The following is a 19,088-nucleotide window of genomic DNA, read 5'->3' as shown; positions in this document are numbered from 1 at the left end:
CGAAACAACAGCATGTTAGAATCTTCAATGCAGGCGTAGATTAGAGAAGTTGGCAAGTATTGGAAACATTCAGTACAAGGACAGGGAAATATTCTAGACAGATTATGGACAGATTTTGATGTCAGTAGTTTTATATCAGTAATTCCACAACTTCCACATTGCTAGGTGTTGTGTTGCATGTGAACATAGTACCAATGTGTTACATTGCTAGGTGTTGTGTTGCATGTGAACATAGTACCAGTGTGTTACATTGCTAGGTGTTGTGTTGCATGTGAACATAGTACCAGTGTGTTACATGATCGTATGGTATAGACAGTACAATAAAAAGGATCCAAGTAGAGAGAGTGAAACCGTTCAAAACAACTGGGAACTGGGAACTGGGAACTGGGAACTGGGAACTGGGAACTGGGAACTGGGATCTGGGAACTGGGAACTGGGATCTGGGAACTGGGATCTGGGAACTGGGAACTGGGAACTGGGAACTGGGAACTGGGATCTGGGAACTGGGAACTGGGATCTGGGATCTGGGAACTGGGAACTGGGAACTGGGAACTGGGAAATCTTCGACTTCCGCCTTCAGTGCGTTCACAACAACTGGGAACTCTGAAAAAAAGTAGCTCAGATTGGGAAAAATAGTTTTGAATGGTCATCCAACTCAGAATTCCAACTCGGGAACTCAGGCCTCTTTGTAGAGCTCCGACTTTCTGACCTGAAGATCATTGACGTCATGATTTGACCTCATATTTTTCAGAGTTCCAGTTGCTAAATGTCTGAATAGGTATATTATTTCTCAAAGTTCCCCTCAGCCTATACTATATCAGGGCGTGGTGATGTTGATGGCAGAGTAGTAGTTGTCTTTTTATTTTATTTTTTTACTTGTATTGTTTTTCTTTGTTTAAGGACCAAGTTCCGCTGTGGGTCTCTAATTTGGGCCTAGTAAACGTGGATTGGGAAAGCAGCTGCCAGGCTCCGTAACGTAGCCCCAGAGTTAGCGTGGCAGAATCAGGCAGCGTCCTCAGACATGGCTCTACAGACTTCTATGGGCTGTAGACTAGAGTCCTATGGCGCCATAGGAACATAGCCATGTCTCAGGGCAAGCCTGGGAAAGACCAGGCAGGGACAGAACCCTCAGACTGGGCCTGCTGGACAGGACCCTCAGACTGGGCCTGCTGGACAGGACCCTCAGACTGGGCCTGCTGGACAGGGCCCTCAGACTGGGCCTGCTGGACAGGACCCTCAGACTGGGCCTGCTGGACAGGACCCTCAGACTGGGCCTGCTGGACAGGACCCTCAGACTGGGCCTGCTGGACAGGACCCTCAGACTGGGCCTGCTGGACAGGGCCCTCAGAATGAGCCTGCTGGACAGGACCCTCAGACTGGGCCTGCTGGACAGGACCCTCTGCTGAACAGTAGCAGCCTCTATCAATGTGTCGTATGGCAGAAACACAGCTACGGAAGGTTGGGCAAGGTCTTTTGGGGGGGTGCGGATATGACCCGACATGTGCGTGTGTGTGTGTGACGTGGGTGTGTGTGTGACGTGTGTGTGACGTGGGTGTGTGTGTGCGTATGTATGTGTGCGTCTCCAGCTGTGTGCTCTGACTACAGTCTCTGTCCTCTGTTTACAATAACATCTCTCCCTGTTCACATCCAGTTAACAATGTTCTCTCTGGGAGAGCTGTAAACACATACCTGCCCTCTGATTTAGCCTCTGTTAGGGTTGTGTTTTGGGGACGACCCCATCAGCATCTGCTTCTGAAGGCCAAACGTTAGCTCCATCCCCTATTGTACACTGCTTTCTACCCCTATAGGCCTTGATCAAAAGTGGTGCACTGAATAGGAAATAGGGTGCCATTTGGTAAGCATGTGTTGTTTAGATTAGACATTACATTTACATTTACATTTTAGTCATTTAGCAGACGCTCTTATCCAGAGCGACTTACAGTTAGTGAATACATTATTATTATTTTTTTATTTATTTTTTTATACTGGCCCCCCGTGGGAATCGAACCCACAACCCTGGCATTGCAAACGCCATGCTCTATCAACTGAGCTACATCCCTGCCGGCCATTCCCTCCCCTACCCTGGACGACGCTGGGCCAATTGTGCGCCGCCCATGAGTCTCCCGGTCGCGGCCGGCTGCGACAGAGCCTGGATTCGAACCAGGATCTCTAGTGGCACAGTTAGCACTGCGATGCAGTGCCTTAGACCACTGCGCCACTCAGGACATGGAAAGACTAACCCTGGTGTGGTGCAGACAGACTTCTTGGCTTGTAAGTGTCCCTCAGTAATGATCAGTCAATGGTGTTGTTGTTTTACTTACGTTGCTCTGATGTCTGTTGTATTCTATCAGTCAGTTGTGGCACATAAACTAGTCATAAACTAGACAAAACTAGTCATAAATCAGTCATAAACCAGTCATAAACTACTCATAAATCAGTCATAAACTAGTCATAAACCAGTCATAAACCAGTCATAAACGAGTCATAAACCGGTCATAAACCGGTCATAAACTAGTCATAAACTAGTCATAAACTAGACAAAACCAGTCATAAACTAGTCATGAATCAGTCATAAACCGGTCATAAACCAGTCATAAACCAGTCATAAACCAGTCATAAACCAGTCATAAACTAGTCATAAACCAGTCATAAACCAGTCATAAACCAGTCATAAACCAGTCATAAACTAGTCATTAACCAGTCATAAACCAGTCATAAACCAGTCATAAACTAGTCAGAAACCAGTCATAAACCAGTCATAAACCAGTCATAAACTAGTCATAAACCAGTCATAAACTAGTCATAAACCAGTCATAAACCAGTCATAAACTAGTGCCTAGTGCGTTTACGTCTGATGTGTCTCTCCCTCTCTTCTCTCATTCTTGTTCTCTCTCTCTTGCTCTCTCTCCCTCTTGCGCTCTCTCTCTCTTCCTCTCACTTTCTCCTCTCTCTCTCCCTCTCGCTCTCTCCCTCTTTCTCTCTCTCCCCCCTCTCTCTCCCTATCTACCTCTCTCCCTACCTCTCTCTCTTTCTCTCTCTCACTTTCTCCTCTCTCCCTCTCTCCCTATCTCCCTCTCTCTCACTATTTCTCTCTCTCTCTCTCTCTCCCCCTACCCCTCTCTCTCTCTCCCCCTCTCTCTCTCTCTCTCTCTCTCTCTCTCTCTCTCTCTCTCTCTCTCTCTCTCTCTCTCTCCCACTCCCTCTCTCCCTCTCAATTCTATTCAATTTCTATTCAATTTAATTTCAATTTAAGGGTTTTATTGGCATGGGAAACATATGTTAACATTGCCAAAGCAAGTGATGTAGATAGTAAACAAAAGTGAATTAAACAATAAATATTAACAGTAAACATTAAAATCAGAAGTTCCAAAAGAATAAAGACATTTCAAATGTCATATTATGTCTATGTACAGTGTTGTAATGATGTGCAAATAGTTAAAGTACAAATGGGAAAATAAATAAACATAAATATGGGTTGAATTAACAATGGTGTTTGTTCTTCACTGGTTGCCCTTTTCTTGTGGCAACAGGTCACAAATCTTGCAGCTGTGATGGCACACTGTGGTTTTTCACCCAGTAGATAAGGGAGTTTATCAAAATTGGGTTTGTTTTCGAATTCTTTGTGGGACTGTGTAATCTGAGGGAAGTATGTGTCTCTAATATGGTCATACATTTGGCAGGAAGTTAGGAAGTGCAGCTCAGTTTCCACCTCATTTTGTGGGCAGTGTGCACATATTCTGTCTTCTCTTGAGAGCCAGGTCTGCCTACGGCAGCCTTTCTCAATAGCAAGGCTATGCTCACTGAGTCTTTACATAGTCAAAGCTTTCCTTAAGTTTGCGTCAGTCACAGTGGTCAGGTATTCTGCCGCTGTGTACTCTCTGTTTAGGGCCAAATAGCATTCTAGTTTGCTCTGTTTTTTTTTTGTTAATTCTTTCCAATGTGTCAAGTAATTCTCTTTTTTATTTTCTCATGATTTGGTTGGGTCTAATTGTGTTGCTGCCCTGGGGCTCTGTGGGGTCTGTTTGTGTTTGTGAACAGAGCCCCAGGACCAGTTTGCTTAGGGGACTCTTCTCCAGGTTCATCTCTCTGTAGGTGATGGCTTTGTAATGGAAGGTTTGGGAATTGCTTCCTTTTAAGTTGTTATAGAATTGAACGGCTCTTTTCTGGATTTTGATCATTAGCGGGTATCGGCCTAATTCTGCTCTGCATGCAATATTTGGTGTTTTACATTGTACACTGAGGATATTTTCGCAGAATTCTGCATGCGAGTCTCAATTTGGTGTTTGTCCCATTTTGTGAATTATTTGGTTGGTGAACGGACCCCAGACCTCACAACCATAAAGGGCAATGGGTTCTATAACTGATTCAAGTATTTTGAGCCAGATCCTAATTGGTATGTCGAATTTTATGTTCCTTTTGATGGCATAGAAGGCCCTTCTTGCCTTGTCTCTCTGATCATTCACAGCTTTGTGGAAGTTACCTGTGGCGCTGATGTTTAGGCCGAGGTATGTATAGTTTTTTGTTTGCTTTAGGGCAACGGTGTCTAGATGGAATTTGTATTTGTGGTCCTGGCAACTGGACCTTTTTTAGAACACCATTATTTTTGTCTTACTGAGATTTACAGTCAGGGCCCAGGTCTGACAGAATCTGTGCAGAAGATCTAGGTGCTGCTGTAGGCCCTCCTTGGTTGGGGACAGAAGCACCAGATCATCAGCAAACAGTAGACATTTGACATCAGATTCTAGTAGGGTGAGGCCAGGTGCTGCAGACTGTTCTATTGCCCTCACCAATTCTTTGATATATGTATGTTGAAGAGGGTGTGGCTTAAACTGCATCCCTGTCTCACCCCATGGCCCTGTGGAAAGAAATGTGTGTGTTTTTTGCCAATTTTAACCGCACACTTGTTGTTTGTGTACATGGATTTGATAATGTCGTATGTTTTTACCCCAACACCACTTTCCATCAATTTGTATAGCAGACCCTCATGCCAAATTGAGTCAAAAGCTCTTTTGAAATCAACAAAGCATGAGAAGACTTTGCCTTTGTTTTGTTTTGTTTGTTTGTCATTTAGGGTGTGCAGGGTGAATACATGGTCTGTCGTACGGTAATTTGGTAAAAAGCCAATTTGACATTTGCTCAGTACATTGTTTTCACTGAGGAAATGAACTAGTCTGCTGTTAATGATAATGCAGAGGATTATCCCAAGGTTGCTGTTGACGCATATTCCACGGCAGTTATTGGGGTCAAATTTGACTCCACTTTTGTGGATTGGGGTGATCAGTCCTTGATTCTAAATATTGGGGAAGATGCCAGGGCGGCAGGTAGCTTAGGGGTTAAGAGCGTTGTGCCAGTAACCGAAAGGTCGCTGGTTCTTTTCACTAGGTGAAAAATCTGTCGATGTGCCCTTGAGCAAGGCACTTAACCCTAATTGCTCATGTAAGTCACTCTGGATAAGAGCGTCTGCTAAATGACAAAAAAAAAATAAACAAAATGTAAACAAAATGTAAAACAAAATGCCAGAGCTAAGGATGATGTTAAAGAGTTTAAGTATAGCCAATTGGAATTTGTGGTCTGTATATTTTATCATTTCATTGAGGATACCATCAACACCACAGGCCTTTTTGGGTTCTGGTAGTCTTTAATAGTTGATTCTAAGATTTGTATTTGATCATGTATATGTTTTTTCTTTTTTTTCTTTGTTATAGGGCCAAAAAGATTGGAGAAGTGTTTTACCCATACATCTCCGTTTTGGATAGATAACTCTTCGTGTTGTTGTTTGTTTAGTGTTTTCCAATTTTCCCAGAAGTGGTTAGAGTCTATGGATTCTTTAATTACATTGAGCTGATTTCTGACATGCTGTTCCTTATTTTTCCGTAGTGTATTTCTGTATTGTTTTAGTGATTCACCATAGTGAAGACGTAGGCTCAGGTTTTCTGGGTCTCTATGTTTTTGGTTGGATAGGTTTCTCAATTTCTTTCTTAGGTTTTTGCATTCTTCATCAAACCATTTGACATTGTTGTTACTTTTGTTCGGTTTTCTGTTAGAGATTTTTAGATTTGAACGGGAAGCTGAGTGGTCAAATATACTGTTTAGGTTTTCTACTGTCAAGTTTACACCTTCACTATTACAGTGGAAAGTTTTGTCCAGGAAGTTGTCTAAAAGGGATTGAATTTGTTGTTGCCTAATTGTTTTTTTGGTAGGTTTCGACACTACTTTCCTTCCATCTATAGCATTTCTTAATATTATTCAGTTCCTTTGGCTTTGATGCCTCATGATTGAGTATTGCTCTGTTCAAGTAGACTGTGATTTCGCTGTGATTTGATAGGGGTGTCAGTGGGCTGACCGTGAATGCTCTGAGAGACTGGGTTGAGGTCAGTGATAAAGTAGTCTACAGTACTACTGCCAAGAGATGAGCTATAGGTGTACCTACCATAGGAGTCCCCTCGAAGCCTACCATTGACTATGTACATATTCAGCATGCGACAGAGCTGCAGGAGTTGTGACCCGTTTTTGTTGGTTATGTTGTCGTAGTTGTGCCTAGGGGGGCATATGGGGGAGGGAATGCTGTCACCTCCAGGTAGGTGTTTGTCCCCCTGTGTGCTGAGGGTGTCAGGTTCTTGTCCAGTTCTGGCATTTAGGTCGCCACACACTAGTACATGTCCCTGGGTCCGGAAATAATCGATTTCCCCCTCCAGGATGTAGAAGCTGTCTTCATTAAAGTATGGGGATTCTAGTGGGGGGATATAGGTAGCACACAGGAGGACATTTTTCTCTGTTGAGATTATTTCCTTTTGATTTTCTAGCCAAATGTAAAATGTTCCTGTTTTTATTTATTTAATAGAGTAAGTTAGGTCTGCTCTATGACAAATTAGCATACCCCCTGAGTCCCTTCCCTGTTTCACACCTGGTAGTTTGGTGGATGGGACTACCAGCTCTCTGTGACCTAGAGGACAACCAGTGGGTCCATCTCCTCTTTACCGTGTTTCTTGTAGGATGACAATGTCTGTATTTCCAATTTCTTTGGTGAAGTCCAGGTTCCTGCTCTTTAGGCCAAAGGCAGATGACCTCAGGCCTTGGATATTCCAGGATGAAATAGTGAAGGCTTTGTGTTCCATAAATTGTCTAATGTTGTTAGTCGTGTGGTTTGGCCTCAGGCCAGTAATAGTGAGCAGAGCCTTCTGAGCATCTGGTACATGCCATCGGCTTTGCCTTGTGTAAGAGTTGGGGTTGGGCCTGTTTGCCTGCTCATGGCCTGGGCGTATGTGACTTTCATGTTGAGGCCCTCTTTGCGGTAGGAGGGGCATAGGTCTGATCTGAGGGGGCCTAAATGGGGTGTGGGCATGGTTGACTTGGAGGTGTGTTAATTGGTTGGGGTGGGGGTGGGGGTGTGGATGTGGCTGGTGGTGCTGTGGTCTGGATGTAGGTCCTCTTGGCGGGGGTCCTCTATGTGTAGGTCCGGTTGGGGGTCCCGCAGGTCTGGGAGAGTGTCTCACTGGTCTGGGCGGTGTGTCTGTTGATCAAATCAAATCAAATGTTATTTGTCACATGCGTCAAATACAACAGGTGTAGACCTTACAGTGAAATGCTTGCTTACTTAACCAACAATGCAGTTTTAAGAAAGAAAACCGAAGAAAATCACACAAAAATACAATATAAAATAATACAAAATAATAATTAAAGAGAAGCAGTAAAAATAACAATAGCGAGGCTATATACAGGGGGTACCGGTACCGAGTCAATGTGCGGGGGCACGGGTTAGTCGAGGTAATTGAGGTAATATGTACATGTAGGTAGAGTTATTAAAGTGACTATGCATAGATAATAAACAGACAGTAGCAGCAGCGTAAAAGAGTGTTGGGGGGGGTGGCAATGCAAATAGTCTGGGTAGCCATTTGATTAGATGTTCAGGAGTCTTATGGCTTGGGGGTAGAAGCTGTTTAGAAGCCTCTTGGACCTAGACTTGGCGCTCCGGTACTGCTTGCCATGCGGTAGCAGAGAGAACAGTCTTTGGCTATGGTGGCTGGAATCTTTGACAATTTTTAGGGCCTTCCTCTGACACCGCCTGGTATATACAGTGGGGAGATTTTGATACACTGCCGATTTTGCAGGTTTTCCTACTTACAAAGCATGTAGAGGTCTGTCATTTGTATCATAGGTACACTTCAACTGTGAGAGACGGAATCTAAAACAAAAATCCAGAAAATCACATTGTATGATTTTTAAGTAATTAATTTGCATTTTATTGCATGACATACAGTGGGGAAAAAAGTATTTAGTCAGCCACCAATTGTGCAAGTTCTCCCACTTAAAAAGATGAGAGAGGCCTGTAATTTTCATCATAGGTACACGTCAACTATGACAGACAAATTGAGAAAAAAATATCCAGAAAATCACATTGTAGGATTTTTAATGAATTTATTCGCAAATTATGGTGGAAAATAAGTATTTGGTCACCTACAAACAAGCAAGATTTCTGGCTCTCACAGACCTGTAACTTATTCTTTAAGAGGCTCCTCTGTCCTCCACTCATTACCTGTATTAATGGCACCTGTTTGAACTTGTTATCAGTATAAAAGACACCTGTCCACAACCTCAAACAGTCAAACTCCAAACTCCACTATGGCCAAGACCAAAGAGCTGTCAAAGGACACCAGAAACAAAATTGTAGACCTGCACCAGGCTGGGAAGACTGAATCTGCAATAGGTAAGCAGCTTGGTTTGAAGAAATCAACTGTGGGAGCAATTATTAGGAAATGGAAGACATACAAGACCACTGATAATCTCCCTCGATCTGGGGCTCCACGCAAGATCTCACCCCGTAGGTCAAAATGATCACAAGAACGGTGAGCAAAAATCCCAGAACCACACGGGGGACCTAGTGAATGACCTGCAGAGAGCTGGGACCAAAGTAACAAAGCCTACCATCAGTAACACACTACGCCGCCAGGGACTCAAATCCTGCATTGCCAGATGTGTCCCCCTGCTTAAGCCAGTACATGTCCAAGCCCGTCTGAAGTTTGCTAGAGTGCATTTGGATGATCCAGAAGAGGATTGGGAGAATGTCATATGGTCAGATGAAACCAAAATATAACTTTTTGGTAAAAACTCAACTCGTCGTGTTTGGAGGACAAAGAATGCTGAGTTGCATCCAAAGAACACCATACCTACTGTGAAGCATGGGGGTGGAAACAACATGCTTTGGAGGTGTTTTTCTGCAAAGGGACCAGGACAACTGATCCGTGTAAAGGAAAGAATGAATGGGGCCATGTATCGTGAGATTTTGAGTGAAAACCTCCTTCCGTCAGCAAGGGCATTGAAGATGAAACGTGGCTGGGTCTTTCAGCATGACAATGATCCCAAACACACCTCCCGGGCAACGAAGGAGTGGCTTCGTAAGAAGCATTTCAGGGTCCTGGAGTGGCCTAGCCAGTCTCCAGATCTCAACCCCATAGAAAATCTTTGGAGGGAGTTGAAAGTCCGTGTTGCCCAGCGACAGCCCCAAAACATCACTGCTCTAGAGGAGATCTGCATGGAGGAATAGGCCAAAATACCAGCAACAGTGTGTGAAAACCTTGTGAAGACTTACAGAAAACGTTTGACCTGTGTCATTGCCAACAAAGGGTATATAACAAAGTATTGAGAAACTTTTGTTATTGACCAAATACTTATTTTCCACCATAATTTGCAAATAAATTCATTAAAAATCCTACAATGTGATTTTCAGGATTTTTTTTCTCATTTTGTCTGTCATAGTTGACGTGTACCTATGATGAAAATTACAGGCCTCTCTCATCTTTTTAGTGGGAGAACTTGCACAATTGGTGGCTGACTAAGATACTTTTTTCCCCCACTGTAAGTATTTGATCACCTACCAACCAGTAAGAATTCCGGCTCTCACAGACCTGTTAGTTTTCTTTAAGAAGCCCTCCTGTTCTCCACTCATTACCTGTATTAACTGCACCTGTTTGAACTCGTTACCTGTATAAAGACACCTGTCCACACACTCAATCAAACAGACTCCAACCTCTCCACAATGGCCAAGACCAGAGAGCTGTGTAAGGACATCAGGGATACAATTGTAGACCTGCACAAGGCTGGGATGGGCTACAGGACAATAGGCAAGCAGCTTGGTGAGAAGGCAACAACTGTTGGCGCAATTATTAGAAAAATGGAAGAAGTTCAAGATGACGGTCAATCACCCTCGGTCTGGGGCTCCATGCAAGATCTCACCTCGTGGGGCATCAATGATCATGAGGAAGGTGAGGGATCAGCCCAGAACTACACGGCAGGACCTGGTCAATGACCTGAAGAGAGCTGGGACCACAGTCTCAAAGAAACCATTAGTAACACACTACGCCGTCATGGATTAAAATCCTGCAGTGCACGCAAGGTCCCCCTGCTCAAGCCAGTGCATGTCCAGGCCCGTCTGAAGTTTGCCAATGACCATCTGGATGATCCAGAGGAGGAATGGGAGAAGGTCATGTGGTCTGATGAGACAAAAATATAGCTTTTTGGTCTAAACTCCACTCCATGGAGGTGGAAACATCATTCTTTGGGGATGCTTTTCTGCAAAGGGGACAGGACGGCTGCACCGTATTGAGGGGAGGATGGATGGGGCCATGTATCACGAGATCTTGGCCAACAACCTCCTTCCCTCAGTAAGAGCATTGAATGGGGATCGTGGCTGGGTCTTCCAGCATGACAACAACCCGAAACACACAGCCAGGGCAACTAAGGAGTGGCTCCGGAAGAAGCATCTCAAGGTCCTGGAGTGGCCTAGCCAGTCTCCAGACCTGAACCCAATAGAAAATCTTTGGAGGGAGCTGAAAGTCCATATTGCCCAGCGACAGCCCCGAAACCTGAAGGATCTGGAGAAGGTCTGTATGGACGAGTGGGCCAAAATCCCTGCTGCAGTGTGTGCAAACCTGGTCAAGACCTACAGGAAACGTATGATCTCTGTAATTACAAGCAAAGGTTTCTGTACCAAATATTAAGTTCTGCTTTTCTGATGTATCAAATACTTATGTCATGCAATAAAATGCAAATTAATTACTTAAAAATCATACAATGTGATTTTCTGGATTTTTGTTTTAGATTCCGTCTCTCACAGTTGAAGTGTACCTATGATAAAAATTACAGACCTCTACATGCTTTGTAAGTAGGAAAACCTGCAAAATCGGCAGTGTATCAAATACTTGTTCTCCACACTGTAGGTCCTGGATGGCAGGAAGCTTGACCCCAGTGATGTACTGGGCCGTACGCACTACCCTCTGTAGTGCCTTGCGGTCGGAGGCAGAGCAGTTGCCATACCAGGCAGTGATGCAACCAGTCAGGATGCTCTCGATGGTGCAGCTGTAGAACCTTTTGAGGATCTGAGGACCCATGCCAAATATTTTCCGTTTCCTTAGGGGGAATAGGTTTTGTCATGCTCTCTCTCTCTCTCTCTCTCTCTCTCTCTCTCTCTCTCTCTCTCTCTCTCTCTCTCTCTCTCTCTCCCTCTCTGTGTGTCTCTGTCTCTCCTTCTCTCTCTCTCTCTCTCTCTCTCTCTCTCTCTCTCTCTCTCTCTCTCTCTCTCTCTCTCTCTCTCTCTCACTACAGACCTGTATGACTCATGACGTCAGTCCCCCTATCCCTCTAGCTTCGGGGTTCCGTGCCAGCTGTCACCCCTGTGTCTTTTTAATTTAGGGATTTCCGTTGGGGCTGGATGAGATCAGATCAGATCAGGGGGAGTCTTATGGTTCCATGACCTCAGCCCAGTGAGCCCACAGCCACATGAAGGGACCAGTTGGGAGAGGCTGGGGGACCCCGAGCGGGGGGAGGCTTGGGGAGGGGCTGCACAAGGAGGTACCACCTCGTGGGTTCTGGGGTAGAAGAGAGAGTGGGTGCTGGGGTAGAAGAGAGAGTGGGTGCTGGGGTAGAAGAGAGAGTGGGTGCTGGGGTAGAAGAGAGAGTTGGTTCAGGGGTAGAAGAGAGAGTGGGTGCTGGGGTAGAAGAGAGAGTTGGTTCAGGGGTAGAAGAGAGAGTGGGTGCTGGGGTAGAAGAGAGAGTGGGTGCTGGGGTAGAAGAGAGAGTGGGTGCTGGGGTAGAAGAGAGAGTGGGTGCTGTGGTAGAAGAGAGAGTGGGTGCTGGGGTAGAAGAGAGAGTGGGTTCTGGGGGTAGAGAAGAGAGTGGGTGCTGGGGTAGAAGAGAGTGGGTGCTGGGGTAGAAAGAGAGTGGGTGCTGTGGTAGAAGAGAGAGTGGGTGCTGGGGTAGAAGAGAGAGTGGGTGCTGGGGTAGAAGAGAGAGTGGGTGCTGGGGTAGAAGAGAGAGTGGGTGCTGGGGTAGAAGAGAGAGTGGGTGCTGGGATAGAAGAGAGAGTTGGTTCAGGGGTAGAAGAGAGAGTGGGTTCTGGGGTAGAAGAGAGAGTGGGTGCTGGGGTAGAAGAGAGAGTGGGTTCTGGAGTAGAAGAGAGAGTTGGTGCTGGGGTAGAAGAGAGAGTGGGTGCTGGGGTAGAAGAGAGAGTGGGTGCTGGGGTAGAAGAGAGAGTGGGTGCTGGGGTAGAAGAGAGAGTGGGTGCTGGGGTAGAAGAGAGAGTGGGTGCTGGGGTAGAAGAGAGAGTGGGTGCTGGGGTAGAAGAGAGAGTGGGTGCTGGGGTAGAAGAGAGAGTGGGTGCTGGGGTAGAAGAGAGAGTTGGTTCAGGGGTAGAAGAGAGAGTGGGTGCTGGGGTAGAAGAGAGAGTGGGTGCTGGGGTAGAAGAGAGAGTGGGTGCTGGGGTAGAAGAGAGAGTTGGTTCAGGGGTAGAAGAGAGAGTTGGTTCAGGGGTAGAAGAGAGAGTGGGTGCTGGGGTAGAAGAGAGAGTGGGTTCTGGAGTAGAAGAGAGAGTTGGTGCTGGGGTAGAAGAGAGAGTGGGTTCTGGAGTAGAAGAGAGAGTTGGTGCTGGGGTAGAAGAGAGAGTGGGTTCTGGGGTAGAAGAGAGAGTGGGTGCTGGGGTAGAAGAGAGAGTGGGTGCTGGGGTAGAAGAGAGAGTGGGTTCTGGAGTAGAAGAGAGAGTTGGTTCAGGGGTAGAAGAGAGAGTGGGTGCTGGGGTAGAAGAGAGAGTGGGTTCTGGAGTAGAGGAGAGAGTTGGTTCAGGGGTAGAAGAGAGAGTGGGTGCTGGGGTAGAAGAGAGAGTGGGTGCTGGGGTAGAAGAGAGAGAGTGGGTGCTGGGGTAGAAGAGAGAGTGGGTGCTGGGGTAGAAGAGAGAGTGGGTGCTGGGGTAGAAGAGAGAGTGGGTGCTGGGGTAGAAGAGAGAGTGGGTGCTGGGGTAGAAGAGAGAGTGGGTGCTGGGGTAGAAGAGAGAGTGGGTGCTGGGGTAGAAGAGAGAGTTGTTGTGTTATAGAAAGGACGCGTTGCCCATCCCATTCCCTGACCCCTAGTCTCTCCACTTGGTTGTCGTCTGTGTCATGTCGTGACAGTACGACTGACTGACTAAACATGGCTAATATCCCCTGGAGCTCTAATATCCCCTGGAGCTCTAATATCCCCTGGAGCTCTAATATCCCCTGGAGCTCTAATATCCCCTGGAGCTCTAATATCCCCTGGGCTCTAATTGGTCCTGGAGCTCTAATATCCCTGGATCCCTGGGCTCTAATATCCCCCTGGGCTCTAATATCCCCTTGGGCTCTAATATCCCTGGCTCTAGCCTGGGCTCTAATATCCCTGGAGCTCTAATATCCCTGGCTCTATCCTGGGCTAATATCCCCTGGGCTCTAATATCCCTGGGCCCATCCTGGAGCTCTAATATCCCCTGGAGCTCTAATATCCCCTGGAGCTCTAATATCCCCTGGAGCTCTAATATCCCTGGAGCTCTAATATCCCTGGAGCATATCCCTGGAGCTCTAATATCCCCTGGAGCTCTAATATCCCCTGGAGCTCTAATATCCCCTGGAGCTCTAATATCCCTGGAGCTCTAATATCCCCTGGGCTCTAATATCCCTGGAGCTCTAATATCCCCTGGAGCTCTAATATCCCCTGGAGCTCTAATATCCCTGGAGCTCTAATATCCCCTGGGCTCTAATATCCCCTGGAGCTCTAATATCCCCTGGAGCTCTAATATCCCCTGGAGCTCTAATATCCCCTGGAGCTCTAATATCCCCTGGAGCTCTAATATCCCCTGGAGCTCTAATATCCCCTGGAGCTCTAATATCCCCTGGGGCTCTAATATCCCCTTGGGCTCTAATATCCCCTGGAGCTCTAATATCCCTGGAGCTCTAATATCCCCTGGGCTCTAATATCCCCTGGGCTCTAATATCCCCTGGAGCTCTAATATCCCCTGGAGCTCTAATATCCCCTGGGGCTCTAATATCCCCTGGGCTCTAATATCCCCTGGAGCTCTAATATCCCCTGGAGCTCTAATATCCCCTGGAGCTCTAATATCCCCTGGAGCTCTAATATCCCCTTGGGCTCTAATATCCCCTGGAGCTCTAATATCCCCTGGAGCTCTAATATCCCCTGGAGCTCTAATATCCCCTGGAGCTCTAATATCCCCTGGAGCTCTAATATCCCCTGGAGCTCTTAAATACAGCCGTTTTCTGTCTCCTCCCTTTCAGAGGGGATCAGATGTTCCAACCAGAGACTAGCTCCTAGTTCCCTGCTAGCTTTAGCTTTACATGAATGGAATGAGAGGATGAGCTAAACTGAACATCTCCCTTTCAGTCAGTTTATCCATAGGGTTGATTGTGTACTGAAGTTCTATGCTATTGAAGCGATAAGACCCGAGGGAATGTGGTATGTAGTGAATTTGAATATACCATGGCTAAGGGGTGTTCCTGGGCAGTACCATGAAGCCTTGATCTTTTATTTCTCTGAAATGTGACAGTATCGTCTTTTCGATTGGATTTTATTTGACAATTAAAAATACATGTACGGATGTAGGATCTTCAATTGAGCCAGTTTGCTACAGCAGGAAAATAATCCAGCAACAGGAAATGGAAATGATTATGTGGATTATAAATGAATGGACATTTTTGTATGGGGTTGATACTTTTTACGTAAGGGAAAATCAAGTCTGAAATTTCAAAGTGGAAATGACAAACTCCAGAAGGCTTCTTTTTTTTTTTCTTTTTTTTTTTGTAGAGTTGCTCCAGCCGGAGACATAGTCATACATTACAATGATATATGATAAAAACAAAATCAAGGCCGAAGGCTTATTTACATTGTGTCACTATTCAGTTATATAGCTATACTGTACCAGTCCTTTCCTCTGTCTCAGCCACCTCCCTATATTGTGTGTGACCAGGCACTGGCAGGGAGGGCATTCAAGGCTTCAGCTCCACCACCACCACCAGTTATGCCATGCCTGCTGTTCAAAGGTGGTGTATTTTAACAGTCCACTGTTCTGTGTGTGTTTGTGTGTGTTTGTGTGTGAATGAATGAGCCCCTGTCATGTTGAGGGAAAGCGGCTGAGGAGAGGAGAGGAGAGGAGAGGAGAGGAGAGAGGAGAGGAGAGGAGAGGAGAGGAGAGGAGGAGAGCTCTTCTAGTTGGATTTTATTTTCTCTACAGATCTCTTACTGTAATCTTCTCTTACTGTAGTCTTCTCTTACTGTAGTCTTCTCTACTGTAGTCTTCTCTATTGTAGTTTTCTCTACTGTAGTGTTCTCTTACTGTAGTCTTCTCTTACTGTAGTCTTCTCTTACTGTAGTCTCTCTTACTGTAGTCTTCTCTTACTGTAGTCTCTCTTACTGTAGTCTTCTCTTACTGTAGTATTATCTACTGTAGTCTTTGATAAGGAACTACAGGAAGAGCAGTATATCAACCATACCTCATCATCATGGACAGCTAGCAGCCAATTCAGTCCACAACATATTCAAATCAAATCTAATTGTATTTGTCACATGCGCCGAATACAACAGGTGTAGACCTCACCGTGAAATGATTACTTACAAGACCTTAACCAACAATGCAGTTCAAGAAATCTAGTTAAGAAAATATTTACTAAATAAACTAAAGTAAAAAATTAAATAAAAAGTAACACAATAAAATAACAATACCGAAGCTATATACAGGAGGGTACCGGTACCGAGTCAATGTGCGGGGGGTACAGGTTAGTCGAGGTAATAACGAGGCTATATACAGGGGGTACCGGTACCGAGTCAATGTGCGGGGGGTACAGGTTAGTCGAGGTAATATGTACATGTAGGTAGGGGTAAAGTGACTTTGCATAGACAATAAACAGTGAGTAGCAGCAGCGTAAAAACAAAGGGGGGTCAATGTAAATAGTCCGGGTGGCCATTTGATTAATTGTTCAGCAGTCTTATGGCTTGGGGGTAGAAGCTGTTAAGGAGCCTTTTGGACCTAGACTTGGCGCTCCGGTACCGCTTGCTGTGCTGTAGCAGAGAGAACAATCTATGACTTGGGTGACTGGAGTCTTTGACAATTTTTTGGGCCTTCCTCTGACACCGCCTAGTGTATAGGTCCTGGATGGCAGGAAGCTTGTTGGATGCTGAGCAGTTGCCATACCAGGCAGTGATGCAACCGGTCAGGATGCTCTCGATGGTGCAGCTGTAGAACTTTGTGAGGATCTGGGGACCCATGCCAAATCTTTTCTGTCTCCTGAGGGGGAAAAGGTGTTGTCGTGCCCTCTTCACGACTGTCTTGGTGTGTTTGGACCATGATAGTTTGTTGGTGATGTGGACACCAAGGAACTTGAAACTCTCGACACGCTACACTACAGCCCCGTTGATGTGAATGGGGGCCCTATAGTCCACAATCAGCTCCTTTGTCTTGATCACGTTGAGGGAGAGGTTGTTATCTCTGACCTCCTCCCTATAGGCTGTCTCATCGTTGTCGGTGATCAGGCCTACCACTGTTGTGTCGTCAGCAAAGTTAATGATGGTGTTGGAGTCGTGCTTGGCCACGCAGTCGTGGGTGAACAGGGAGTACAGGAGGGGGCTAAGCACGCACCCCTGAGGGTCCCCCGTGTTGAGGATCAGTGTGGCAGATGTGTTGTTACCTACCCTTACCACCTGAGCTGTGTTTTGTGTTAAATGAGTGAGCCCACCTTACTATTATAATATTATGTTGCTCTGTTGATATCTTCATACTGTACTGTTTAGTTAAATGTCTGGTTTGTTTCTAAACCCCTGGTTAGGTAAAACATCTGGTTTGGTTCTAACGCCTGGTTTGGTTAAATGTCTGGGTTGGATTTAAACCCCTGGTTTGGTTCTAAATACCCTCTCTCTCTCTCTCTCTCTCTCTCTCTCTCTCTCTCTCTCTCTCTCTCTCTCTCTCTCTCTCTCTCTCTCTCTCTCGCTCGCTCGCTCTCCAGTCCCACCCTCTATCCCTATGCAACACCAGTGAAGATGAGCGCCAGGAGTCAGACTTCATCAGCATCGTCAAGCTGGAGAGTCCGGAGCGCAAGGTGCATCAGTGTCTGCCCCTGCTCGACAAGGTAAGACCATTGTACACATGCATACTGTGGAAGAGCTATGGGAGGTTTGAGTGGTGGCAATGATTCAGTTGAATAGTTGAATAAGTATCTTATCGAAGTGAAGTGCTGTCTTCGCCGGGCCATGTCTGGCCTCCCCCAAGATTATTTGAGGCTCAGTAACATACTGCCGTACAACGGACGGAAACTTTATGAAATGTTCTGTGCTGTGTAGCATTACACTGGTTGTCTGCTATTTCTTTATGATTGTGTATTGTATGTGTGTCTTGGTCGTTAAAGATGACCATATCCATTTGAATGGACAGCTACACCTTTCCCCCTGGCCTTCCCCTGGCCTTCCCCTGGCCTTCCCCTGGCCTTCCCCTGGCCTTCCCCTGGCCTTCCCCTGGCCTTCCCCTGGCCTTCCCCTGGCCTTCCCCTGGCCTTCCCCTGGCCTTCCCCTGGCCTTCCCCTGGCCTTCCCCTGGCCTTCTGTCCACTCCTAGACCCACGGTGCTTTAAAGATACAGATTGGAGAAGGGGTGACTGTGAGAGTTAATAGAATGTAGAATGTTGGCAGGCCTTGAATATGATTTTGAGAATGCTATGCTGCCATGGCTGTGATCTCTGAGAGTTAAGGGATGTGATGGTGGTGGTGGGGTGGGGGGGTGCAGAGAGCCTCCTGCTTCCTGGCGCTGGATGTGAGGCGCTGAGGCCACAGCTGTCACTAGTCATACCCAGGACCCGTACTTAATTGTTCTGCAAAAACATAGAATGTTGGAATAACTGAGTCACTGCAGACTGACTGACAAAAAAACGTTGATTCAAGCTTTAATGGCCACACTGTGTTGTCCCTTAAACAAACCAAGGTCTCGCCCTCATGCAGAGGGGCCCTTGAACAAAAGCCTGTTGCTTGTAGTCCGGAGGGCTAGAGGCCTCCCCGTCTCCCTCAGTGGTAGCAGATATACTTTGAGATCAGAAGTGGTGATATACTCCTGTTGTTTGGGTGCTCGGTGAAAACTATATAATGCTGTAAACCAGCGTTTAGGTTCTCCTCTTATTCATGTCTGAATTAATGGGGTTTTAGTGGCTACATCTGTAGAAGTTTTCCTGAATATGAATTAAATGTTTTAGATAGTTAGATATAAATACTTGTAGGGTTGCAAAAATCTGGTAAAGTTCCCAAAATCCTCAGGTTTTCCAGAAATCCTGGTTTGAAGATTGCCGGAATCAGGAGGGATATAGTCCTCTGTAGCTCAGTCGGTAGAGCAATGCGCTTGCAACGCCAGGGTTGTGGGTTCATTTCCCATGAGGGATCAGTATGAAAAATGTATACTCACTGCTGTAAATCGCTCTGGATACGATTGTCTGCTAAATGACTAAAATGAAAATCCAGGATTTCTGGACAACCAGGGAATTTTAGGAAAGTTACCAGAATGTTGCAACCCGACATACTTATATTCATGTTTGTTTAGCCAACCTCTGTCTGTGATGCTGTGTAGTCTGTCCTTTACCATGGCCATGAATTAGTAACATCCGTTTGTTTTCCATGAACATGTTGTTTTCTTACAATCTAAACTAAAGTTCCCGGAACAGTGAAAATCATGTTTTTGATCAAATTTGATGATATTTGGATGAAACCAGTTCATAGTAGGTTGACCCAAGTATGAAAAAATTATTGTAGCTGGTACATTGAGAAAGTTGA

The 19,088-nt window shown here is 45.9% G+C and overlaps 1 protein-coding gene across 1 annotated transcript in view; it reads left to right on the top strand.

Moving 5' to 3' along the window:
• LOC121579137 (E3 ubiquitin-protein ligase RNF43) overlaps positions 1 to 19,088 on the top strand; it is a 199,904-nt gene that overhangs the window by 118,267 nt on the left and 62,549 nt on the right. Inside the window, exon 2 of the mRNA XM_041893458.2 lies at positions 17,286 to 17,408. Coding sequence (XP_041749392.2) covers positions 17,286 to 17,408 — 123 coding nt within the window. The remainder of the gene's footprint in view (positions 1 to 17,285; positions 17,409 to 19,088) is intronic.

This window comes from Coregonus clupeaformis, chromosome 13 (genome assembly GCF_020615455.1).
Source record: "Coregonus clupeaformis isolate EN_2021a chromosome 13, ASM2061545v1, whole genome shotgun sequence".
NCBI classification, from domain to species: Eukaryota; Metazoa; Chordata; class Actinopteri; order Salmoniformes; family Salmonidae; genus Coregonus; species Coregonus clupeaformis.
The sequence above is the reverse complement of the archived record's forward strand: the minus strand, read 5'-3'. Positions and strand labels throughout refer to the sequence as shown.